This window comes from Prosopis cineraria, unplaced genomic scaffold (assembly GCF_029017545.1).
Source record: "Prosopis cineraria cultivar Desert tree isolate PC_DT_omini unplaced genomic scaffold, ASM2901754v1 PC3, whole genome shotgun sequence".
Taxonomy (NCBI): Eukaryota; Viridiplantae; Streptophyta; class Magnoliopsida; order Fabales; family Fabaceae; genus Prosopis; species Prosopis cineraria.
This window is the reverse complement of record NW_026555334.1, coordinates 12,806,826-12,831,803: the sequence shown is the minus strand read 5'-3', so window position 1 is coordinate 12,831,803 and position 24,978 is coordinate 12,806,826. Positions and strand designations below refer to the sequence as shown.

Below are 24,978 nucleotides of genomic sequence, written 5' to 3'. Positions count from 1 at the left end.
AACAACTCAAGTGTTGCCCTAATAAACCTAAAAACCCAAGTATTATTATAATGCAACTTGGTTATATGACATTTTTAACATATTCAAGTATTTCAAATCCAGATCAAATAAATTCATTCTCAAGTTCCTTCATTATATACTGCACATCAAGGTCACTAATATCATAGAGATATTAATTGAGATACCATTTGTCCTGTACAAATTATTTAAAAAACAATTTTCTAAATGCAAAATATAGAATGTATAAGATTTGTTCTTCAAACCACCTAGAATTTGTTCTCTGAATTTTCAACAATATTTTTTGAACTAGATTCACTTTCTTATGCTTGTTCTTCAAACTACCTCAAATTTGTTCTCTAAATTTGATCAAACAGAATTTTTTTATTTAATGCATTCCTCTACATACTAACTAGACCGTAACCATTGGTTAAGTATATAAGATAATACGGGTTGAAATTAGTAAAAGTTTTGGCGTTTTTGTAGAATGAAATGCTAGAGCCATGACTTAAAAGTAAAGTTTTGAATGATGCATACCAAATATTGGGATATTTCCTATAACTTGGAGAAACCACATGGAGCATATATGTAACTTTTTTTTTCCTGGTTGCTTTGGTGTATTTGAATGGATGCAAGAGAGTGGGTGCTGCAAGTTTTTCAAAAAGAGAATGAGACATTTGAATTCAAGATTAGAGAGGAAAGTAGCATTGTGCAAAAAAGGATGAAGAGATTAACAATAGATGTACTAACCATATTTATAATAAATTATTTTTTAACCAACTAATAGTTATAGAGGCAATCCACTACTCTACATGTAGTTGTGGGACTAGAGGTGTATTGCTCTAAGACTACTGTGTTGCATGCACGCAATTCAATTTTGCTACTTGAAGGGTAATAGGCACTATTGAAATGGTAGTGTTTTAATAATATGAAATGTTATTTAACAGTGGTGACATTTAAATCATTTTAGTCATTGTTTTGCTTGGTATGACCCTCTTTTATTAGAGAATTTTCTCAATATTATTTAATGACAATGGTATTTAGATACTAAATAATTATAAAAATCATATCAATATTAGTTTTATAACACAAGTTAATCAAACAAGTTTTTTTGGTCTTTTACTCTGAGAACAATTTATCAAACAATGATTCAAGCAAGTTTTTTCTTTTTTCTTTTTAATTCTCAAGTCTTGATCTATAAAATACTAATTTTCAAAACAATAAAACAGAAATAGTTCCAAACAAGCCATATTTATTTTGTTTCTAAATGCAAAAATATTAAAAGAAATAAGTTTTCAATAATAATATTGTATATCTACATTGTTATTTGGCAAAAGAATACTTCTTCAAAATATCAAAGTAAAATGATTGTAATCAAGGTATTTAAAGCTGGACCAATCATTGAATCGGTCAATGCACTAGGTCATGAGTTAGTATTTGAATCGGGGGTCAAAATCAATAATAAACCGGTCATAATTAAAATAATATAATTTAAATAAAAAGATATTAATTATAAAAATATTCAACAAATCCAAAATTAATCTCTAATACAAGATACCAATATAACAATGATTATAGAAATATAACCACTCAAAAGTCTAACAATAATAAAAAAATAACAATAGACAAAAACAATCAGAAAAGGTAAGCAACAATAAACAAATTAATAACAACAAATAATGTAGAAATCACTTATTTTGAATTAAAAATGCAAAGAAGGAAGAGGCATAGAAATTAGGACACTAATGACTAGACAACAAGGAGATTCATTGAGAGAGAGAAAGGATAGCAACGTTACAATGAGTTCTGCTTCACAGCAAGTTTTGCTTCACTGTAAGAGAAAGCATGGCCAAAAGCGACACGAGTTATGGATCATGATCACGGTGAGTTTTGCACTTCTGCTACACGATAGGAGAGATAGAGTTTAAACTAAAAAAGCTAGAAGCCCAAGAGAGCGACAATGGTAAAACGAGTAGCGATGATGGTTGATGACCAATGGGTGGAGTTCGATTTGAATTAAGGCTCGGGATGAGAGTTCAGAGTTGGTAGGGGTGGGGTTTGATCAATTGATTTCAGAATTCAAAAACAAAACCAACGAAGCCTCACCTTGTTGCTTTTTTAGTTTTTTCTTTTTCAAAAAAACCCCCCAAAACATCATATTTAAGGAATTTTGAAGGTCAAAATAGGAACTTTTAGGGTTTTTGAAGGGCAAAATAAGTGACCCAGTTAACTCAGCTAACCTGTCGGGTTATCCAGTTTACGCCGAGTTGAACCTAAGTAGGCTAAGTCATATCGAGTCACTCATTGACTAAGTCAGGATAAAAATCAGACCAGTGGAAAGGCCGGTTTATCAGTTCACGGGTTGACCTGGCTAGTCCGGTTGTCCATACAATGATTGGAATAATTAATTACTTCACCAAGCCAAAGAAGATTTAGATAGACGATATAGAACTCATTCACTCCATATCTTGTCTTAAAAATATATACATATAACTAAACAATTTCCAAGCGGGTAAGAATTCTGTCACCATTCACCAATAATCCAAACAAGAACACGAGCCATCTTTGAAATGATGGAACCTAAGCTTGTCCCTAATGATGATCTCCCTGTTCGTCAGATTTGAGATGAACTTGATTGCTGAATGGCAGTCTTCACATATCCTAAGGTTCTTCACAATCCTCAGCGTCACGCCATGGCCTGTCTTCATCAAACCAAATGCTACTGCAAGCTTCTCACTGTGATACCTAAGTGCATATTCCCTCTCTTCTTCTTCCAACTCATGCATTGCCGATTCAGGAGCAGGAAGATAACCTGCTCCCTTGCACCTCAATATCAACTCATCCAGATACTGATAAATCTCATTCGCTTCTGGGTGGGATTTATCACCCATGCTGAACAAGTAAGATTTATTGTTCAAATCTATGATGCTGTATCCCACTTGCTTCTTCAAGCCTCTCTGGATCATCATGTTTCTGACCAGTTCCACTCTGTCCATTCTTCCAGCTGATGCAAACACGTTAGAAAGCAAGACATAATGTCCAGGGTTGTCTGGCTCTGCATATAAGAGATGCTCTGCAACTTCCACTGCGAGATCAAGATTCTTGTGCATCTTACAGGCCCCCAGCATCGCCGTCCATATCGCCGGAACCAGATCTTTCTGACGTAGTTGTTTGATGAACTGATATGCTTGGTTGAGCAACCCAGCTCGCCCAAGCATATCAACCATACAAACATGGTGCTCCACTCCTGGGACAAGACCATAGTCTTGTTTGATGCTTGTGAATACTCTTTGTCCTTCATGGACAAGTCCAGCGTGGGCACATGCCGATAAGACTGCAACGAAGGTTACTGTATTTGGAGGTGGCCCGTATGCTTTCATTTGATCAAAAAGCTCCATAGCTTGACCGCCATAACCATGCATTCCATACCCAGAAATCATGGCTGTCCACACAATAACATTTCGTTTGGACATACTATCAAACACTTCCCGTGCTCTTTTTACTTCACCACATCGAGAAAACATGTTTATCAGTGAGGTACCAAGAATCACATTGACTTCAATATTGTTGCTAATGACGTAATCATGCACCCAACATCCCAAGTTGAGAGATCCTAATTGAGAACAAGCGGCCAATACACTAGCCAAAGTTGCAGAATCAGGATTCATATTCAATGCACGCATCTCGTCAAATAGCGCTAATGCTTCCTTTGGAAGCCCGTTTTGTTCGTACCCCGAAATCATGGAGTTCCAGGCTACAATAGTTCTATCCGGCATTTTATCGAACACCGACCGTGCCATACCCAAACTACTAGATTTCGCATAGGAAGTAACCAGAGCAGCTTGTACAAACGAATCAGTCCCGTGCCCATGGACAAAAACATGGGTATGGATGGCTCTACCAGCTCTCAGAGCCGAGAGATCAGCACAAGCTTTGATCACAGACGTGAAGGTGTAAGTTGAAGGCGGGATACCAGCCAGTAGCATGTGACGATAGAAGATAATAGCATCGAGGGAAAAGCCGAACTTGGAGGAGGCTTTGATGAGGGAATTGAAGAGGAAGGAATCAGGATCGGGAACGGAGTAGAAGAGACGGCGAGTGTAGGTAATTGAACCGGCGGTGCAAACAAATATAATGAGCTTCGTCAAGAGAGCTCGGCTCCGGTGGCAGCCGGTGACGACGAGATGGGCATGGGCTTGGCGGAGGAATCGGAGACGCGGGCCTGCGCGAAGCAAAGCACGATATTCTGCAGACTGTGAAGATCCTTCAGCAATTTGGGGTTTTTCTTTCAATTGTGTGGCTTCCATGAAAAATTTGCCATGAAAGACAATTTAAAGAAATCGATTTTCTTTCATTCAGGTTGCCGAGCACCGTCGGAAATGGCGGGACCTTGAAAAAACCGTGCGCTAATGTGTTGAACGACACAGTCGTTTGTTACATTTGTTTGATTTAACAACATTTTTACAGATACTTAAATATGATAATTCATGCTTGACCATAACAAAAGATTTCAAGTATGATTAAAGTATATTTTTAAACTATTAATTTTATATAAAAAATTAATTTAATTTTTTAATTTTATAAAATACTTTTTTAAATTTTTTAACTCTAACATTATTAATTTTAAATAATTATTTTTTATATCAATTATAATTATTTTTAAAAAATAAAACTTAACATATTAATATTTAATAATATTTTATCAATATTTAAAAGTACTACATAAACATTTATAAGGATGAAACTGACTGTGCTAGAGTAAAAGAATTAAAAAAATACTTTATAAAATTAAGAAATTAATATGAAATATTATATAAAATTAAAAAATTAAATATGCAATAATAAGTCAAAACTTCTTTTGATTTGAAGATGGTAAAACCGTAAAAGTAGGATAAAGTATTGGCACTTCAATGGACATTAATTGAGTTTGGATATTAATTGAGTTTGTTGAAGTTTTTGACATAACAAACAAAAAAAAATTAGAATTCATATTTTTTTTAACTTCAACTAAATGGACATTTCAATGGATATTAATTGAGTTCACTGACGTTCGCAAGTGACAGAATTCTGCCCCGCACCCATTATGAACTTTGGTCCCATTCTAACACAGCCAGCTACTGCAGCAATAAAAATTTTTATCATGTCTTGCAAAAGAAAGAAGTCATGGAACAAATTCAATACACTCATGACTCAACAGCCAGCAAAGGAATTTACATTAACAAGTGCACAAATTGTACTTCAATTCCACTGGGTCTGTGTCAACTGTCAAATGGGTAGAAATGGCTCCCACGTATTTTTGGTTGCTCTAATCAGTCTCTCACTGCAGAAAGAATCGACTTACCTCTTTTAATGGCTGGATTTACCTCCCTTGGATGTGGCATCGTTAAAACGTGAACATTTTGAGTATGTGATATATAGCTGTGTCACATCTTGTACGTGTCATCACCGTTGAGTTCACTTTAAGAAGCTTCAGTTAGAAGGATAGACATGATCACTGTACATGTGAGCCGTCATGTTCAAAGCCTGAAGCATGGCTTCACCTCTGACATTGAAGCTGAGCTTGCATATCCCGCCATTGTTGATATCAAGTTGACGAAACCTGTATATCAAGATTCAAGATCAATATCAAGAAGCTAGCTACTTCATGGAAAGGAAGCATCTGAAAGTTGTTTAACATGCACATGCAAGAGGTTTTGACATTTCAAACTAGCTGCTATAGTTTTGTTCTTTTTTTTTTTTTTCAGTTGTTTGGTTCTTTTTGGGTGTCACGGTTAAAGATGAAGTTAGGTTTCTCTCAAAACTAAATCCCCTTCTCAGGAGATAAAGGTTCATCGCTCCATATTAACCAATGTACATTTGAGATTTTATTCTTAAGAGTATAATCATCTAAGTTATCATTGAAATGACTGATTTGTTTCAATTAATCGATCACTAGTGGGACCTAAACTGTTAACCAAGTAGAATAAAACAACATGAAAAAAGGTGTTGAGATTCTTCTCTATACACCAACTCACCAAGGAAAGAGGTGGAAACGACCCCTCTTTTTGACATACAGAATTGAACAAAATATCTAATAACCGAAGTAATTTTAAGGATAGAACATAACTTTGTAGTGAATTTCTACCCGCACAAAATCCAAAGAATGGAGGAAAATGAGAGGTCTAATTTTGATTTGAATCAGATCCTCCTTCTCCATTCTCATCAATCCAAACAATGTAATAAGTTTTATTCCACTAGGTGAGGTTGGGAACATGGATTATACAATGTTATTGTGCTCTATCCAAACAATACCCAAAAATAATATTTTGCTTGCAGAATTTACTGTAGTCAACAACGATAACAAGAAAGCTTTGACACTACCTGACAAAGCTAAAACTTTCTACTTCTTTCAACACTAGGAGAATAATCAGTACATCTTAAGTGCATTCCAGATCATGTAAATTTGAGATCACAACATTAACAAAACTCACCTCTCCGTGCCCAGACCTAAGGCAGTGCAAGTCAATGCTCTCAATATAGATTTGTGAGTCACAACAAGAAAGCTTTCTCCCTGATAAATGAGGGGAAAAAAAAACCTTAGATGTTGTTCAGAAAAATTTTACTTGCTAAAGTAAATGACAACTGGCAAGGAGAAGATTTTTACAGGCGTCAATAAGATTTCCTTCCAAGCATTTCTTGCAGATATCCAGAGATCTCTTAGAGGATATGTACCATTTATGAAAAAATTTGCTGGATCTTCTCTCCAGGTTGTATACTCTTCTGGATATATTTTCTTAGCATCCGCTGCCTCCAGGCCAGGAACATACTGTTTCAGTTTATGCTTAAAAATTGTAGAAAAGAATATAGGTTGTATCCAACAGTGACATACAGATCATATGTAATAGCATTTTACGAGACTACTACACTCAGCAGCATTAACTTTTGCAGGAAAGGAGTGCTGGCATAAAATTACTATAAAGTGAAGTTGTTGAACATTTTCAATTGAACAGAGAAATCTTACCATTTGTCACGCCTTCTAGATGATATAGACACAACTCCTTGAGTGAATCAAGGTAAACAAGTGGCTTCTCCCTCCCTTCCCACATGATCTCAGCAGTTTGCTATATCAAAACCCCAAACATTTTTAGTAAAATGAAAATCAATATTAGAGCCTCTAGAATAAAGTTTCCCTGGTCCCTAACCTTGGCACGAGATATTGGGCTTGAGAAGCACTGATCAAAATATATATTTTCCAAGGCTTTCTTGCACCTCTCTGCTTGCTTCTCACCAGTTTCTGTTAGTACCGATAAGTCTGAGCTTCCCTGGGGATGTATCAGCAATTTAATGATACTATGTAGGATACAATGGAGGGATAGCGTCTGATGTGCAAAAAAAAAAATATATATATATATATATATATATAAAGTTTTTCTTTTTTTTTTCCTTGCACACATGTATTCTTCTATTGGAAACAATCTATTAAATGTGGACACTTCTTTCAGTAGGAATTCAAATCTTAATTCATTATATTGTAAGGAACTAGCCCCTTAAGCTAAATAAGTTCATATTACTAAAGTAGTTACAAGTACTTAAATAACAGAAGTGTTATTTTAAACATTGAACAGTTATTGAAACAGTTTAAGTGATCTATAAACATTCCAACAAAAGACATGAAGGGGGTAGAACTATATAATTACACTATCGCTAATATCCATACCTTCTGGAGGCTGAAAAGATCAGATTTAAGAAGAATGGCAAACCTGAATCCTGCTTTCTGCATTCCAAGTGCTAAGACCATGCCTTATAAGAATTACCGTCTTCGATGAAGAGATTGGCTCGTTAGTTAGTGAAATTGTTGCTTGTGAGAAATCGTATGCACCACCGGTCAGAGGAAAACCATCAACAGTTACAAGTTTCTCTGCATTAAGACGCCATAAAAACGAAACTCAACTCAATTATAAGTAGAAGAATTACATTGAAAATGCACATGTTTTCCCCTACCTTTATGAATTTAGCCCCACGGAAAAGCTTGTGGAAACAAATCAAACATTTAACTTGTGCTACGTTTCAAAATTATTCAAATTAAAAAGACTTACAACAAAAACGTGAGTAATAAAAAAAGGCTAACAAAAAACATATAACAATGACAGACTCAAATGTGACTATCAAGGTCCTTAATTTTAACTAGCAGAAAAGGTCAACAAGACATATAACAAAAGCAGTCCTCTTTAATCTTAACTATAGTGTTCATGCAATTAAATCCACAATGTAAAATTATACCAATAAGAATTTAATCTTTCACAACTGAACCCCTAATCTTTTCCAGCAACTTCAATTTCAACAAGAAAACTTGCTAATCATTAATAAACTCCCTTCCATCGGCTCATATATATATATATATAGCATCATTACATCAGCAATTTTCTGTGTACAATGATAGAAACTCATTATCTCACCTGGAGTAGCCTCTGAACTAGAAGTGGAGCAACGAATGAGTAAACCTGCAGATGAACGAGTCGAAAGCTGAAGGGTAGGTCGTCGCCTAGAATAAGAATTGGGAATTAAAGCCGAACACAAATGAGTGGTGAAGGCAACGCCTGCACAGGTCATTTTCTCTCTTTAGCGACTCAGAGTCAGAGGCTCGTCGTTCCGATTTGACTATCAGATGAAATTCATGCTACAGATAGCAGCAAGAGCAAAAGCGCAAGGGAAGGAAAACATGAGGATGACGCTAAGCAAGACGAGGAAATGTTGTTAATTTGAGTGGAGAATGGACTGGGTCCCATGGTTATGTACGTACTCTCTCCACATATATCCTTTAAACTTTACTGAATCCAAAATATAAAGATAGACTTCAGAGCTATAGATGGAGATTCCAAATAAACTTCTGATACATTTTAATTTTTAAAATGATAAGTATTCATATTATAATTGTGTGTGTTAGTCTTTCACTGATAAATATTCATTTTAATTCTTACAACAATTTATTTGTGATTGACAATCAGACATTAAGATGTTTAACAATTAAAATAAGTGAAGTTTTGAAGCCCCTAATTTGTAATTATCAATGTTAGATTAATAAGCGACATTTGTAAAATAACACTAATTCATTAAAATTAACAAAAATCTATTGTGATTTTAATAAGTTAGAAAAAATAATAACAAGAGTTTAGTTGTGCGTGTTAGTCGTTTACTGACAAGTATTTGTTTGATTTTGACAAAATCTATTCGTAATTGACAATAAGATATTTAGACGTTTAATAAGAAAAATAATTGAAATTTTGAAGCCCCCAATTTTTAATTGTCCATGTCCGATTAACAAGTGACATTTGTAAAATAACAAGTTTCATTCAGAAATTAACAGCACACATTAAGTTATTACATGAAAGTAGTTGTGCTCAGTTTATTACTTATATTGTTTTTTATCCTATATATATTAAAAAGCTTAGCGGCCAAACTTTTTAAGTGGCCAAGGGTTATGGAATCAAACCCACTTTTGGTCACTTAAAAACCTCAATTCTAAAATAAAATGTCGTTGGTGTCGGAGCTCCAAAGACTGACTGCTGACAATAGGGGCTTCGACAACCTCAACATCGGCAGAGGTCCGATGGTTGGTGTTGGTGACGATGGGGTTTCTTTTTTTCTTTTGCTTTTTAACTATGAGGACATTTTGGTCTTTTCACTTATAAAATTAATATGTCAAAAAGACCAGAGGGCTATAGTGATATTATCAAATTATTTGATCCTTATGAGATGTAAATATTGTACAGTGATCTTTAAATGCTATTTTATCAATAATCATTTAAAACTAACACTGATAAAGTTAAAAGACTGAAAATAAACTTTATAAGATTAATGAACCAAACTATAATTTTATGCAAAATTAGATTATTAAAAGTACACTTTAGTCAAAATTAAAGGATCACAATTCAAAAGCACATCTTAAAAATTAGGAAAAATCAAATTGGGCAAATCTATATTCAAGGTATTTCCCTTAATCCATTTATAAAGGCACTTTCATCTCATTTCTTATATCCAAACAGCTTTTAATTTTAAAGTGTCAAAAGCACTTCCAAGTTAAAAGTTAGGGTTCCAAATGGATATTAAATGTCTAGAAACTCCTATAAATCAGTACATATTTGGCAGGCAACATATGCAAACTTAAACAATTTGAAAAATAAATGGGACAAGGAGAGGAGGGATTATATAAGAGATAGTAAGGGTGAATGGATTAAAAATTTTTCTTGTAAGACCAATGATTTTTCAACAGTTATAGCTGAAGTTATCGCAATGATAGAGGGCCTTAATTTCTGCTCCCAAGTGGGATTACAAAGATTTGAAGTTTATTTCCACTGTGTTGAAGCCATCTAACTTATTTTAGGAGTTAATGCCAACCATCTTTTCAGTGATATCATTGAATTAGCAAGGCTCTTTTTTTAAGAGGAGTTGGCAAATCTCATTTCAATACTCTTGTCAGAACTCACCGTCTTGCTAAGATATCCCATGACATTCCTTATGACTTCTGCTCTTTTGATGATTCCCTACTTTATGTAGGGAGTTGGTGGATTATAAGAAGATGTGTCTTGTGGCTTTCTGATTTTTCTTTGGTTTGTTTTCGTTCGTTTGTTTTGGTAGTTGTCAGCTTGTACTCCAAAAAATTAATAAATGGTGTACTGTTCATCTGCCCCCACCAAAAAAAAAACAAAAAAAATGTACACTCAATATACGGAGTTCTTCAAATTTGGTGATTAATTCAGATGAAGCACCATTAGAACGCCAAGCTCCCGTAATGAGTATATACCTAATATTTGAATTCGAGATTTATAATTATTAGCACAACTCCTAAATAAGTGAATAGTTTATTTTATTAAATGACAAATTTAGTTAATTAAAGGGTAAGAGGCAGAGTTCCCAACAAGTTGAGCTTGGCGTGCTCAATCACTTTTTCAACCAAAAAAAAAATATATATATATATATATTATAAATTTTATATTTGATATCCATAACGCATACATCTGTGAATGCATTATTCAGTTGATATCTAACCTATGCGCCCATTTGGTTGTTTGAATTTTGAAAATGCTATGGATGTCGGAATGTCAAGAAGTGGAGATACAATTTAAGTGAGTTTGATGAGATATTAGAAATGTAGTAAGGAAGTTTATTTTTCATATTTAAGTAAATAAAAATAACTTTTATCATACTAAAAAATGTCTTAATTGTATAATATTAGACCGCAAAACGATGAACTCATCTGAAAAAACATGTTATTAAAAAACTAATGACAAATATGCAAAGTTTGTACCAAGTTTTCTCTTCACGAAAGCAAAAGTTGCTGGCGGAAAAGGTCTTTGAATAAGCACGTATAAGATATTGAATTTCCGTTACTGAGAACTATAAATTCAGAATCTAATGGCAAGTGGGAGGAATTTAACAAAGAAAAATGGTTCGGTCTAAAGTTTATCTCTAATTACATATCCAAGTAAAACGAACAAGTCAGAGGCTGAACCAAAGATTTCCCTAGTATTGTGGCAGTCTTCAATCATCAGGTGGAAAATCCTCATCTGAGGCACTATCCAAAAACGAACCAAGAGTTTTTCTCAAAATGCTGAAAGTTTTATCATCCTGCGTGATAACAGTGAATTGTTCAAATGTTTCTGCTAAGAAAAGTGAGCTTTGTGCTGTGCAGGCATAAACGTGATGTAGGAGGGAAACCAGCTGCAAACCCAAGAACTCAATGCTTATTATTAGCATACATAATATACCTGTTTCTTCTTTTTCAAGGACTCCTCCAGTTTGGCAATTCTATCATTACAGGCCTTTTCTTGTTCAGATATCATATTTCTTTCCTTCTTTCCTGAAACAGTGAAAAAATCCATAAAGAAGTCATTCGATAAAGTAGTGGCTTCCGGCTCCTGACTCTCGTTTTTCACTAGAAAGATGAATTAAGTCTCATGGCTTACTCAGTTGTTCGTATCTCAAGAACAGCTTTTCCTTCTCTTCCTCAAATTTAGAGAAAATATCTAGCAAACAGAGGCAACAATTAATCTAACAAGCAAATAGTACTACATGGTAACTTAATTTATATGCAAAATTATTCTGCAACCAAGAGAGCTTCTGGGATAATGATTCATTATGGGTATGATGAACTCTCCATGCAGTTAAATTTTTGCAAGGTAATGACTTGAATAATCAGATCCGCTCCCTTTCCTTCTGAAAACTGATACATGTAAGTTTATTAAATAATCAATGTGATTCCAATACCATAATTGATCCTTTTTTCTGCTGTGAAGGAGATTTAGATGGCGACATAGATCCGATTCACGACAAAATAAGCAGATCGTCATACATGCAAAAATAAGACTGGTCCTCACATTCCTAATTTAACCTTGGTATCAAGACTATGACTTGCAATATCGAGCACATGACAAAATAAGCTTCAATCTTTATCAAGAGTTCCAGTGTTTTAATTATAGATCCGAAGCGGTTCCTTGGTAGTTGTCACCTTTATTTATTATCTCTGCTTGAACGTTATAAATGCAATTGCTTTTCACAGCGGATTAAAACGGTAGACGTTTCAGCTCCGGCACATTTCTGTCTTTCAAAGGACGGTGGAAACTCAAACAGGTCATGTTAGAGCTGTTGATGATGACAGTACTAGAAGTACCTTTCAAGGCCTGTAGATGGGTCGCTTTCTCCTTGGAAAATTTCTCGTATAGTGATTGAAACTTCGCGGTTTCATCCTTCAAGGAATTCTCACACTGCAAGATAACAAACAGAAAAAAAAAAAACGAATACCGGGTAATACGTAATTCCTTTCGTATGGCTTAAAGTAATCATATTGGTTGTTAGCAATTATCACATACGTCTTTGGAACTCTTTGAAAGTGCCTTAGCAAAACTTTGTCTGAAAAAGAACGAAAACAGAATCATTGGTTAGTGCGATGAAACAGGACTCCATAAGTCGATATGGCTAAAAGAGATTCGGGATGTCTATCACTGAATTTGGAATTAGATGGCCTCAAGTTTACCTATCCTTCTCAAGTTTGGACTTCAATTCCTCAATCATAGACTTGATCTCAGCTGCTACGCTGCAGAAAGCACCACAAAGCCTCAGCAGCGGAACTTGCATTGTTCAATCTCAATCTTTCTATTTTAAGTTTGTGAAACTTGAAGTCTATAAGAATTAAGAAGCACATTTCTGGAAATCGAAATTATAGGATTAAAACAGAATTTAGTAACCATTCGAATGCCAGATAATTTTACAGCTTCTTTGATTTCTCAATCCCACTGTTCAAGACCACAAGCTAGATCGCACAAAAACGCATTCACATTCCGAACACTAAATACTTCATTTATCATGGTGTGACAAAATCTTCAAGTATGATACAAGGATCGTAATACCTGCTTATTGTCTCTTCGTTCTTCTTCTGATCGTCCTTCTGAGCCTTCTCTCGCATATGATGCAGTGCAGACATAATTCCTTTTAGATCACTGCAAAGTTTTGCATAATTCGAATTTCTTAAGATGTTTCAGACTACAATTCCAAACCAAAAAAAAAAATCAAAGACGAAGGGAAACTGTTATCTGAATACGAACTCGGAGAGATCAAAATCGATCTCGAAATTCTCTCCAGCTTGTTTTTTCTTGTCCGATTTGGCGAGATCAGATTCGGATAATCGTTTCCTGGTTCCCATTTTGGTTGTAGACATCGCTGATGAATCGAAGCTCAGTGAAGCGTGGCACCTTAGTTATCAGCGATACTCAAAACATTTACGTCTGTATATTGTAAGAAATTTAGCGCGCTCAGATCGTTGGGTTTTTGAAACTTTTGCCCTGCCATCTCTGTAAAATATTTTTGAGTTCAATTGAGGAGGGAAAATACAGTTTTTTTTTAATTTTTATTTTTTATTTTTTCTGTCAGTATTTTTTTTACCAGCATTTTTTCTGTTAGTATTTACTACTATTTAATTCCACGTAGCGTGTAAGAAATATCAACATTAAAACTGCCAACCGACCTTCAAAATTTAATTCCACCTAGGGTAAGGAATATCAACATCCTTCTAAAGTTAAAGCATTCATTTATTATTTAATTTTATATAAGATTTTAATTTAATAAATATTATTTCAATCGTTTAATCTGAATATCGTTAGTTTTAATTCATTTTTTGTCAATATTTCTTATTTTAAAAAAATAAATTTAATATGTTAACATTTAATAATATTTTATCAATATTTAAAAATTTAATGTAAGAATTTTTTATGAATAAAATTAAAGGTATTAGGGTTAAAGTATACTAAAACATTTCATAAAATTAAAATATTAAAATAAAATCTTATATAAAATTAAAAAACTAAAGATGCATTTTACCCTTCTTTTAGTATTCACAGGTCCTCTCATGCTCAAAGAAATATCAATATTCATCATAAAAAAATTTAAAAAAATTTATGAGCTATGACAAATGTAATTCCAACAATTTATATGCAAAAAATGGGTTTAAATATTAAAATAGTTAAATGAAAAATAGTAAAATACCATCGAAGGAAAAAAAATAATTTTTGAGTTAGTGATTAAAAATTATACGTATAAGTTTTTTTTTTGGAAAATATTTTAAATATTCCCTCCAATCTCATATATAAACAAAATCTACTAAATTTTGGTGGTTTAAAATTTATGTAAAAACTATTATAACCCCTCTGTCCTAAATTATAAACATTTTTTTAAAAGATTCAACCTCCCAAAATATAAAATTTTTTAAGAAGATTAATGTTTTAGTAAGTAAATTTATTTCAATATTATCCTTTTTTTCTACAATTAATTTATATCCCTTCTCTTTTTAATATATTAAATGATGAATATTTTTAAAAGTTTATATTTTTATTTTAAAAAAATAAGGTTGTTGAGGGTATTTAATGAGGTTTATTGGTATGTGAGATTTTATTTAAAAATATCTTATAATTTAAGATGGAGAGATTAGTAGTAAATAAAGCTGTCTAATTTTGCCTTTTTGTTTCAATTTAAATCAATTTTTTTAAAAATAAGTAGTTGAAAGTAGTGACAATAGTTCAAATCAATTGTTTTTAATAAATTTTTGTCATTAAATCTGCTTTTCAATATTAATAAAATGGCATCTTTTCTGTTTAAAAAATGAATATAATTTAAATATTACTATTAATTAAAATTGATGTGAGTGGTGAATTCTTGTCACTTAAACAATTGATTGGGGATCAAATTCTGACTCTTGTATCCATAGCAATTTAGTTAAAAGATTAGAGAGACCACCTCTAAAATCAATAAAATCTACTTCTTATACTTATATAAAAATAGAAGTTTAAACATCACTACAGGAATATTTCATTAAAAAAAAAATCAATCTCAAATATAATTAGGTGAAAAGAGTAATTTTCTTAAAATTTATAAACAGTTATTTTTATTTTTTATTTATATATAAGATGTGAGGAAGTATATAGATACAGGCAATGCACGTACGGGAAACAAAATCCACCAAAGAAAAAGAAAAAAAAAACACGTTTTTTGACCAGCCCACCAAAGAAAGTTGTTAAGATGTTAGTAATGTCACTGCACATGCAAGAAATTCTTAGACGTTGTACGATGATCGCCGAAACAGACGCCGGTAGTGCATGTGATGTGATACAGTGCCACGTCACAATGAGGTGGGCCCTCAGAACGGCTGAGTGAAGTCTATCTATGTGCGTATCAAGGGGATTTGATTTTTCTCTATAAAAACCCCCAACGTAAGACGCGCTCCTCCATTTCTCTCCAATCCTCACCTTCTTCCCTCTTTCGCCCTGTCATCTTCTTCCGTGTTACCCGTCTTTATCCGAATCGCCGTCGTAGTTTCTCCCAACAAGTTTCTCAGCCTGCGTAACGTAAAGCTAAATCTCTCCTCTCTCTTTCTCTCTCTCTCTTCTCTCTGGGTGTGTTCATTTCTTCACATTTTTTTTTATTGTCATCTTAATTTGTCCAGTTAGATTGTGGGAATGAAAGACGGCTCAATGCTCTGGATTTTTTATCCTCTGTGATTGTTCTCATTTTTTCTTTCTGGGTGTGTTCATTTCTTCACTTTTTTTTTATTGTCATCTTAATTTGTTCAGTTGGATTGTGGGAATGAAAAACGGTCAATGCTCTGGATTTTTTGTCCTCTGTGACTGTTCTCATTTGATTTTGAAGGAATTTCCTTGATTGATAGATCTTGGCAACATTTGGCTGGGTTCATAAATATCAATCAATTGGATATGTTCTGAATTAGATGGCATCTACGTCTAGTCAGGGAGGTCTTGTTATGAGGTTGATCTACCTTGCATCTGTAATGATTCTTTAGTTTATGTCATTGTTCACTTGTCGTCTAATGTTTGGTAATTGCATGGAAATCACTTATGTGCTGCGTATGTTTGCCCTCTTCTTGCTTTCCTATCTGCTATAAGTTTGTCCAGTGATTTAGAATTGGCTAGAGCTGACCATAAGAAACAGAATGTTCTTTCATTTATTGAAGATATGGACTGCTGTCTTTTACTCTTGTCCGATAATTAGGTTGTCTTCTTAAAAATTAAAATATATAAAGCAGCGATACAATACACCTACTTGGAACATCACCACAGACATGCAGGATAAAAAAAAAAATGTTAGCATATAAGTATAATGTGTGTCTGTTAGATATGTGTGTGTGCGCGCGCGCGCAACGCATTAAACAGTAAAACTTACAATGGAACTTGAATTAAGCAACTGTGTTTTATAAGCAACAACTGATGATTGATGAATAGGAGCAAACAGACAAACATTGAAGCTTCCAAGCAAATAGATGATTTAGCAAGCTTCTTTCACAGACCAAAATGAAGAAAGGCTCGTAATTTGGAAGTAAGTTTCACTAACAGGCATAGACCAAAAAAAGACAAAGACAGAACAAAAGGAAGATCCAAGCTTTGTTCAACTCACTCAAGGACGAAGACAAGAAAGAGAAAGAGCTCTTAAGGGAAAAAAAAGAAAAAGCTCACTGGGGAAAGTTAGGGGTTTCATAATGAAAATGATTACATTTCATTCGGTGCATTTTGGCACATTCTGAAGCTCACCCAGCAATGAAATTTGTTGATGCATTTACACCCATATCATGGCCAAATTTGTACGGGATATCTATCCAGGACTGGTAGAGCGCCTTTTTCAACATATCTGTGCTTGGTCAGAATTATGGGTTTGAATCGTCTAATATGCTGCTTCTATTGATTATCTTAATGGAGAAGAGAAAATTGGGTCTTGGGGACACAGAATTATAAGCTTTCTCTAATTTTATAATTAGTTTTACTTGATTTGATGAGTAATGGTGATATTTTAGTACTTATGAGCAAGCCACGTTTTAAAGTCATCTATCATCAATCCTTGTTTGGTCTGGCTAGGAAGATTTTCTAATCAATTAACAGCTACCTTGGATTGCATTGTACATCAAGACTGACTCTATTTTTCTTCTTTTTTTCTTATGGCATTTGTTTGTAAGCAACTTACTGCATCATTGAATTGAACTTTCTTCATTTGTTCACAACTTGTTCAATTACTGATATTCAAACATTTGGAAAAAGCATTCCTTTGATTATGTCTGTTAAGAATCTTTTATTAGGTTTATTTCTCAGAATTAGTAGGCTCTTTTGCTTTAGATGACCCACGTTCTAGCTGTTGCTTGTCAGTAGTAATCTTAAGACCAGGACTCTTGTTTTGCATCCGTTTAGACACGTGGTTCCTGTAGGGTTGTTAACGCTGAAAGCTGCATAATATATTTATTTCTCCTGGTAGAGTAATGATAATGACTTTTCCCTAATATAGGCTGGCATTTTTAACCTTAGATTTACAAACATTCTATTTAGTTTGATCAGAGGTACTAAATCGCAATGGGAAAATATAGTTTTCTTGAAAACTAGGTGGGCCTATGCGCATGGTATGAATTTTGATGAATGAGTCGTAATGTTGATGACTTATGAATAGTGGAACTTATTATGTATTCTATATTGTCTTTTGATAGCTTCACTTTGATGACATTGGGAAGGTGAAATTGGAATTAACGGTTTGTTTAATAAGGAGAGATAATTGATGAAGGAATATGTGGACCTTTAGTCTCATCAAAAGTGCATGATACATTATTCAAAATCCCAATATTCAATCTTCATGATTTGTTTTCTTCAAATAATTGTCAGATTGTTGAGGCGTGTATGCAGCTTGTTCTTGCTTGATTAAGTCACTCCATGTGTCTGCCTTGAATTTGTTGCAAGTCACCCACGTTAACATAGATATTCAATCTTCATGATTGTTTTCTTCAAATAATTGTCAGATTGTTGAGGCGTGTATGCAGCTGGTTCTTGCTTGATTGAGTCACTCCATGTGTCTGCTTTGAATTTGTTGCAAGTCACCCACGTTAACATAGATATTCAATCATCATGATTTGTTTTCTTCAAATAATTGTCAGATTGTTGAGGCGTGTATGCGGCTGGTTCTTGGTTGATTAAGTCACTCCATGTGTCTGCCTTGAATTTGTTGCAAGTCACCCACGTTAACATAGATAGCCAGTTGCACATAACATCTTAGGAGTTCAAAATCAATATATCATCGTCAGTTTGTGTCTTGTTCCTAAATCTGAATATCTACTTTCATGTTCTACTGATGTTTCTTCAATTTTACTGTAAATATGAACACAAAGCCCTTACCTCAAACTAAATTCAATAATTATCTTACTAAGGTGGTTGAGTCTATTGTGCATTCCAGGGTTAAAGGAGCACTGTTGGCAAAAGTTCTGAGAACTGTGTTCATGATATGGCCTTTGAGCGCTACATTTCTCAGGAATGGAAAAGCACTCCAAGTTCTGTGATGACAGAGACTGGAAACTACAATGGTTGTTTTGATTGCAACATTTGCTTGGACTTTGCACTTGAACCTGTAGTCACCCTCTGTGGTCACCTCTATTGCTGGCCCTGCATCTTCAAGTGGCTCCATGTCCAAAGTTCTTCTCTTGCATCTCATGAACACCCTCAATGCCCAGTCTGCAGGGCTGATATATCTCTTGCCACCATGGTCCCCCTATATGGCCGGGGCCAAACCCCAGCTCCTTCTGAGCAAGACACAAAGGCATCGTGTCACGATACTTGTATACCACCAAGACCACGAGCTTTCAGTGCTCAATCTCTGATGTCAGCATCATCATCTCAGGGTGGTCATCATCAGTATCTTCCTTTTCACTGTCCTCGTTACAGTCCTCAACATTTCAGTTCGCCTCCGTACCAAAGGGATGAGGATTCCTCATCACAAGTGCTCAATCTCAGCACCACTCTTACACCTCAAGGATTTCACCATCATGTGGCTGGGATGGTTTATGCCAGAGTGTTTGGCAACCCGGAAAATCTATACGCCTACCGGAATTCTTATCAGCAGATGGGCAGTAACAGCCCGAGACTGAGAAGACAGGAGATGCAAGCAGATAAGTCATTAAACAGAATCTCATTTTTCCTCTTTTGCTGTTTTGTTTTATGTCTCATCGTCTTTTGAGCACCCTCGTTGAGATTATTTTGGAGATTCTAATGTATATTTTGTAAAGATATAAACTTGTGAGGTTGAGTTTTAAGCATTGTGTGATAAAACATCATGGGATTGTATTTACATGTGTCATCCATGATATAAGTTTAATGCCATCATTTGTTTGATGCATCAGTGATGATATACAGGATGATATTGTGCAGTATTATTATGGGCTTATTGTTGATAGGATGATAATAATATCTTGCATATATGCTGATATTGTTCTTGCCAAGTATACTAGTTATAGCTTTTTTGTTTTCCAGAGAAAAATATATGTAAGTTCTCATGATATCAGATAAGATTTGAGGAGTTTAGTTATACTAAAATTATATATTTTGTTATTGGTTGTTACCTATAAATTACAAATATCTAAGATAAATGAATTAATCTATTCAATGCATATGCTTTAGAATTATCATAATTTGTCAAGTTTGTCAAGTTTTAAGTTGTGCCGACTATTGAAAGTTGTACCATTTATGAATGCATACACAAGGTTCACGGCTGGCATGTTGATTTCAAATCAAGTTTATGCTGTGTTTGGATTTGGGCCAAATCTATTATATAGGTAAATAAAAATTTGTAAATTTAAATTTGATCTGAATCCAAATGAATTTTGCTATTATAACTAAATTTTACACCCTTGTAATGCACGAGGATATTAACACATTGAGTTTAAAAAAATTATAATGGAATGAAAAAAAAAAAAGGGGAGAAGATTTTAATGAGCTCCTTTTTGAAAAATGATAAGTGATGTTATAAAAATTTAATAAAGAGAAAATATAAGGAGAAAGACTAAGAATAATCAATTAAAAACAATTTAGGGTTGTTTATTTCACCTTATTTTTGGGAAAAAAATCATTTTTAAAAAAAACCTATTTTATAATATTTGTTTAAACTTTTAAAAATAATCAAAATCTGAAAAAAATATTTTTAATTATTTTTAGAAATTACTTTGATGTTAACTTAAATATATTAACTAACTTCTTATTAAAAAAAAGATAATAATTAACTTATTGAAAATATAATTTGATTAAAAATATTTTTTAATGGAAATAGTATAATTTATTTTAATTAAGAAAATGTTTAAACCTATCTTTTTTACCATGACCTCATATTAAATATCTACCCTTTGTTATGAGTCCCAAATTTATATTTTTAATCATCGGTCTACACTTTTTTAACTTCTCTTAATCATATAAAAATAAAAATTTTAAAAAATAACCATTAAAAAGATTACAATGAAAAAGGAAACCAAAAAAATTATGGAAATTTTACTGTTCAAACCACTGTTGAATAAGCAGTAACCTCTTTCACACTTTATTTATATGTATGTATGTAAGTCAGTATGTATGTATGTATATAATGTAAAGATTCTTTAAAATTTCAAATATCAGCTTTAGACTTTGACAGGTGCGATAGGGGAGAGGATATTCTTTCCTGTGAGGTGGTTTAGAGTTTAGACATTTGGTTCCGCATTCTCAATGATACATTAGAATTTTAAAATAAAAAATTATACTATCTAAACGAGAAATTTTAAATACATAGATTGTAAATGTAATATTTTAAATCTACAATTTAAATTGTATGAGGTCAGTGCATCTTCCAAACAAGGTGATAACTTGATTGGAAGCACACTCTATATAGAATGAGGGTTTTCTCGATAATTAACAAAAGTGTAGTATGTGAAATTGATAAACATGATAATAAGAAAAATTAAATGACAATTTTGTCATTAAATTATATGTCTAATAGCATTTGAGATCTTAAACTTATTTTTGACACAATGTTTGTTTCAATATTTGAAAATGATGTAATGTTGCTCCAACCAATATTAACTTTGATAGTTAATCAATATCAAAAATTAGATAAAAGGATCAAAAATTATATTTTTATGTGGTACTTATTTTTAATTTTTATATCATTTTTTATAATTTTTTGATCAATTAATAGTAGGGGTGACATTGCAATATTTTTTAAATGTTAAATAAAAATATTACATCAAAAATGAATTTAGTTCCAGATAAATGCCAAAAGTTTAAAAGTAAAATTGTCTTTTAATCCTGAAAAAAATTCAAAATGTGGATAAAAAATACTATTAAATTAAATAACATTATCAAAAAAAATAAAAAATGATAGTTAGATTTTAAAATATAAATTAATGATCATTAAATCCTCAATAAATTTTTAAAAAATAAGTTAAAAATATCAATCTAGATAATTGTAAATTCAAAAGTTTCAATTACAAATAAATATTTAAATATTAAATATAATTTTTAAATTATAACATGTATTTCTATTTGTAACTGTTTGGATCTATATTTACAATTTATTTTTAAAAAAATTATTAAAACCTAACTATCATTAATTTAATCTTTTACACCTAATTATCTTTCTCCCTAAATCAAAACTTATCCTCCAATTCTTTCAAACCCAGCAACCAACCAGGACATGCATGCCATGATTGTAGGATAGGGAACTGGTAGGACCCAAATTCATGGAATCTAGCAAATATTATGGCTCCTTTTTGGTCCAAGTTTGAGTGTTGCTTTTTTTTTTTTCAAAACTTAATTCGGTTGCTTTTGGACTAAAGGAAAGATTTTGGCAATTAATTTAGTCGTCTTCTTCATCTTGGAAGGTGGGATTGTATAGGATTCCAATTATGTTGGTCCTTTTCATTTTATAATATCAACCACCACCTTATTATTAATTTTTTTAAATAATAATTATTTAATATTGGCACTATTAATTCACATTTTCATGTAATATTGTACTCCCTCCGGTCCCATTTATAAGTCCAATTTTAGAAGGTGTATTTGGTCCCATTTATAAGTCACGGTGCGTCTTTTTAGGTAATATTTGAGAGGTATTTCCAAAATTACCCTTCATGAGAGAGAAAAAGTAACAGGACATTACTTTTTAGATTTGTTATATAGGGGCATGTTTGAAATTTTACTTACTTTTATTCCTTGTACTTTTATTGTATTGATATTGATGAGATTGGTAGAAATGATTTATAAATAGGACCGTAGGCAGTATGCATTTGTTTTGCCTATTTCTCACAAGTAGGCTAGATATGTCAGGTCCATGGAATCTAGCAATAGGATGCCAACTTTTTTTCGTCCAAGTGTTGCATTTGTTTTCAATGCTTTCAGCTGGTTTTGGACTTGGAAAAGATGTTGGAAACTTGTTTGTCTTCATTATCAAATTGTACGAGATTTCAATGCTTTATTTCATTTAAAATATAAACACTCGAGAGAAATTTGTTCGTTTGGATTCGGTAAGTGTTATAAATACATTCACTTAATTAGTGTTTTATATAGTATGATGACAACAATTTCATTTAATAGAATGGTTGTCAATGATTTTATTATATGATATTTAAAAAATATCAAATTTTAAATTTTTGAAAGGGAAATCTAATGATTGTAATTGAAACATTTATTGAACGAGTACATTTAAGACACTCATTGAATCTAAATCTGAAATTTGTAGAGAAATAAGGATAAAGAAATAGACAGCTTCAATTAAATGCAGAATTTTTATGTTTTTTTTAGAAATGATTATCTAATAGGAAAAATGATAATAAAATCTTTTCAAATTATATAAATGATCACTTAGTCTTTCAAAATGTCATAATATCAATAAAGTTTTTAGAGAGTTTTTTGCCATTAAGGAATCAATATAAATGATCAAATTGCCCTTAATTCAGGATTTCAAATGTAAACTTACAAATTACTACTGTATTCTTATGATTTTAAGAAAAAAATTGTGAATCTTAAAATAAAACTTATGAGTGAGAATTGATATTTGTAACATTTGAAGGATATCATGATTTCAAATGCAAACTTATGAATTACTGTTGAATTCTTGCAATTTTAAGAAAAAAAATTGTGAATCTTAGAACAAAACTTGTGAGTGACAATTGATATTTGAACTAAAGATAATTTGATTATTTATATTAACTTCTTAATGATAAAAAAGTTTCTTAAAACTTCATTAGTATTATAACATTTCGAATGATTAAATTGTCATTTATATAACTTGAAAAGATTTTATTATCATTTTTCTTATCTAATATTTGACATATTATTTAAAAAAACATATTTGATATATTATTGGATCAACCTCAAAATATTATTGCACTTAATTGGAAGTAATTTTCTTAAAATGTGTTTTCCTTTATAAAATTTAAACTTTTGACCTTGTTAAAAAATCACATTTCTTCCCCTGGACCTGGTCAGCTTCAACAAATAATAATAATAATAATAATAATAATAATAATAATAAATATTATTATTGTTTTTAATCACACAAGCTATTGAAGCATGGAGGTATAATCATGTTTGACACAATTGAATATTAACTATTAAGTTAAAATATACTTTTATAAAATATTTTTTTAATCATTTAATTCTAACATCGTTAGTTTTAAATGTTATTTTGTGTATCCATCATTATTTTTTTAAAAAAATTAACTTTAATATGTCAATATTTTAAAATATTTTTTTAATATTTAAAAATTCAATGTAAAAGTTTGCCAGTAACAATGTTAGAATTAAATATTAAAAAATAATTTATAAATTTAAAGAACTAAAATAAAATATTATATAAAATTTAAAAATTAAATATATACTTTAACTTAATTATTAAATCTAAACATCTCTTTCAGCAGAAATTTAAAAGTAATTCGTATCCTTTTACACTAGATTCAACAATTCCACTTGTATTCTTCTTCCAAGAATCTTCAATTTATAGATGCCATTACCAAAAAGTCCGAGACACAGTTGCATTGTAGGTTTTTTTTTCTTATTTGTTTTTTTTTTTTTTTTTGGGGACCTGGAATTGTATTGGAGGTTGATGATCCTGACAGCATAAAGCCCCCAACCAAAATGAATAGAAATACTTTAAAGGAAATTTAATGTTGCTGCCCAGGATCGAACTGGGGACCTTCAGTGTGTAAGACTGACGTGATAACCGCTACACCACAGCAACAGGCATACTTATGGCTTCAACAATTAACAGTAGAAATGTTATAAGCGCGGACTGGGCCTCAAAACTTAACATAAATAAATAATAATCCCTTTATCCCACTTTATAAAATATTATTTAATAAAATTATACGTTCAAATAAAATTTATTAAATATAATTTACAATTTTATATTTTAAAAATATAATTATAAATTTTTTAAAATATTTTTGATTTAATATAATTTTATTTGTAAAACATTGAATATAGAGATGGAAATATAATGGAGAGAGAAAAATAATATTAAAATAAAAAAATAATATTAAAATAAATATAATTATTAAAATTTTATTTCTACCAGAACATTTTACATTTTAAGATATTAAATTATTTTTAAAATGATCTTATGAATTTGGGACGGGAAATGATGAATGATTCAACAGTTTCAAAAAGGTAATAGAAACTG

The 24,978-nt window shown here is 32.0% G+C and overlaps 4 protein-coding genes and 1 non-coding gene across 6 annotated transcripts; 1 reads left to right on the top strand and 4 right to left on the bottom strand.

The window, feature by feature from the left end:
- Positions 1-2,409: 2,409 nt before the first annotated feature.
- Positions 2,410-4,408, bottom strand: LOC129306516 (pentatricopeptide repeat-containing protein At2g33760). The gene has a single exon (XM_054947153.1). The coding sequence runs from the start codon at positions 4,302-4,304 to the stop codon at positions 2,529-2,531; it is 1,776 nt and encodes a 591-aa protein (XP_054803128.1). The 5' UTR covers positions 4,305-4,408; the 3' UTR covers positions 2,410-2,528.
- A 623-nt stretch (positions 4,409-5,031) lies between these two features.
- Positions 5,032-8,739, bottom strand: LOC129304966 (probable 2-carboxy-D-arabinitol-1-phosphatase). Of its 2 annotated transcripts, XR_008591819.1 has the most exons (8): positions 8,433-8,739; positions 7,737-7,894; positions 7,179-7,298; positions 6,998-7,097; positions 6,641-6,780; positions 6,468-6,547; positions 5,212-5,596; positions 5,032-5,114 (listed from the first exon to the last, which is right to left on the bottom strand). XR_008591819.1 is itself a non-coding variant. In XM_054944834.1 (7 exons), exons 1-7 carry the CDS (start codon positions 8,584-8,586, stop codon positions 5,467-5,469), a joined length of 882 nt encoding a protein of 293 aa, XP_054800809.1. In that variant the 5' UTR covers positions 8,587-8,739; the 3' UTR covers positions 5,032-5,466. The 2 variants fall into 2 exon arrangements, 1 of the variants encoding a protein (XP_054800809.1); XM_054944834.1 differs by having other exon boundaries at positions 5,032-5,596.
- Positions 8,740-11,317: 2,578 nt separating this feature from the next.
- Positions 11,318-13,796, bottom strand: LOC129304568 (uncharacterized). Its single transcript, XM_054944267.1, has 8 exons — positions 13,575-13,796; positions 13,380-13,469; positions 13,007-13,066; positions 12,843-12,882; positions 12,644-12,737; positions 11,940-11,999; positions 11,742-11,833; positions 11,318-11,601 (listed from the first exon to the last, which is right to left on the bottom strand). The coding sequence occupies exons 1-8, from the start codon at positions 13,685-13,687 to the stop codon at positions 11,515-11,517; spliced, it is 636 nt and encodes a 211-aa protein (XP_054800242.1). The 5' UTR covers positions 13,688-13,796; the 3' UTR covers positions 11,318-11,514.
- A 2,127-nt stretch (positions 13,797-15,923) lies between these two features.
- Positions 15,924-19,762, top strand: LOC129304635 (E3 ubiquitin-protein ligase RMA1H1-like). The gene is made up of 2 exons (XM_054944358.1): positions 15,924-16,042; positions 18,739-19,762. The coding sequence occupies exon 2, from the start codon at positions 18,787-18,789 to the stop codon at positions 19,513-19,515; it is 729 nt and encodes a 242-aa protein (XP_054800333.1). The 5' UTR covers positions 15,924-16,042; positions 18,739-18,786; the 3' UTR covers positions 19,516-19,762.
- A 4,702-nt stretch (positions 19,763-24,464) lies between these two features.
- TRNAV-UAC (transfer RNA valine (anticodon UAC)) lies at positions 24,465-24,537 on the bottom strand. The gene has a single exon. It is a non-coding gene; the product is annotated as a tRNA-Val (tRNA).
- Positions 24,538-24,978: the final 441 nt, after the last annotated feature.

What these genes read in the sequence shown, in the direction of transcription:
- LOC129306516 (XM_054947153.1), bottom strand. Translation starts at nt 4,304, where the DNA reads ATGGAAGCCACACAATTGAAAGAAAAACCCCAAATTGCTGAAGGATCT.
- LOC129304966 (XM_054944834.1), bottom strand. Translation starts at nt 8,586, where the DNA reads ATGACCTGTGCAGGCGTTGCCTTCACCACTCATTTGTGTTCGGCTTTA. An exon ending in GCCCAATATCTCGTGCCAAG is followed by an intron (nt 7,098 to 7,178) that starts GTTAGGGACCAG and finishes GTTTTGATATAG; the next exon opens with CAAACTGCTGAGATCATGTG. An exon ending in TCTAGAAGGCGTGACAAATG is followed by an intron (nt 6,781 to 6,997) that starts GTAAGATTTCTC and finishes GCCTGGAGGCAG; the next exon opens with CGGATGCTAAGAAAATATAT.
- LOC129304568 (XM_054944267.1), bottom strand. Translation starts at nt 13,687, where the DNA reads ATGTCTACAACCAAAATGGGAACCAGGAAACGATTATCCGAATCTGAT. An exon ending in CTTGAGATACGAACAACTGA is followed by an intron (nt 11,834 to 11,939) that starts GTAAGCCATGAG and finishes TCACTGTTTCAG; the next exon opens with GAAAGAAGGAAAGAAATATG. An exon ending in CCTTGAAAAAGAAGAAACAG is followed by an intron (nt 11,602 to 11,741) that starts GTATATTATGTA and finishes GTTATCACGCAG; the next exon opens with GATGATAAAACTTTCAGCAT.
- LOC129304635 (XM_054944358.1), top strand. Translation starts at nt 18,787, where the DNA reads ATGGCCTTTGAGCGCTACATTTCTCAGGAATGGAAAAGCACTCCAAGT.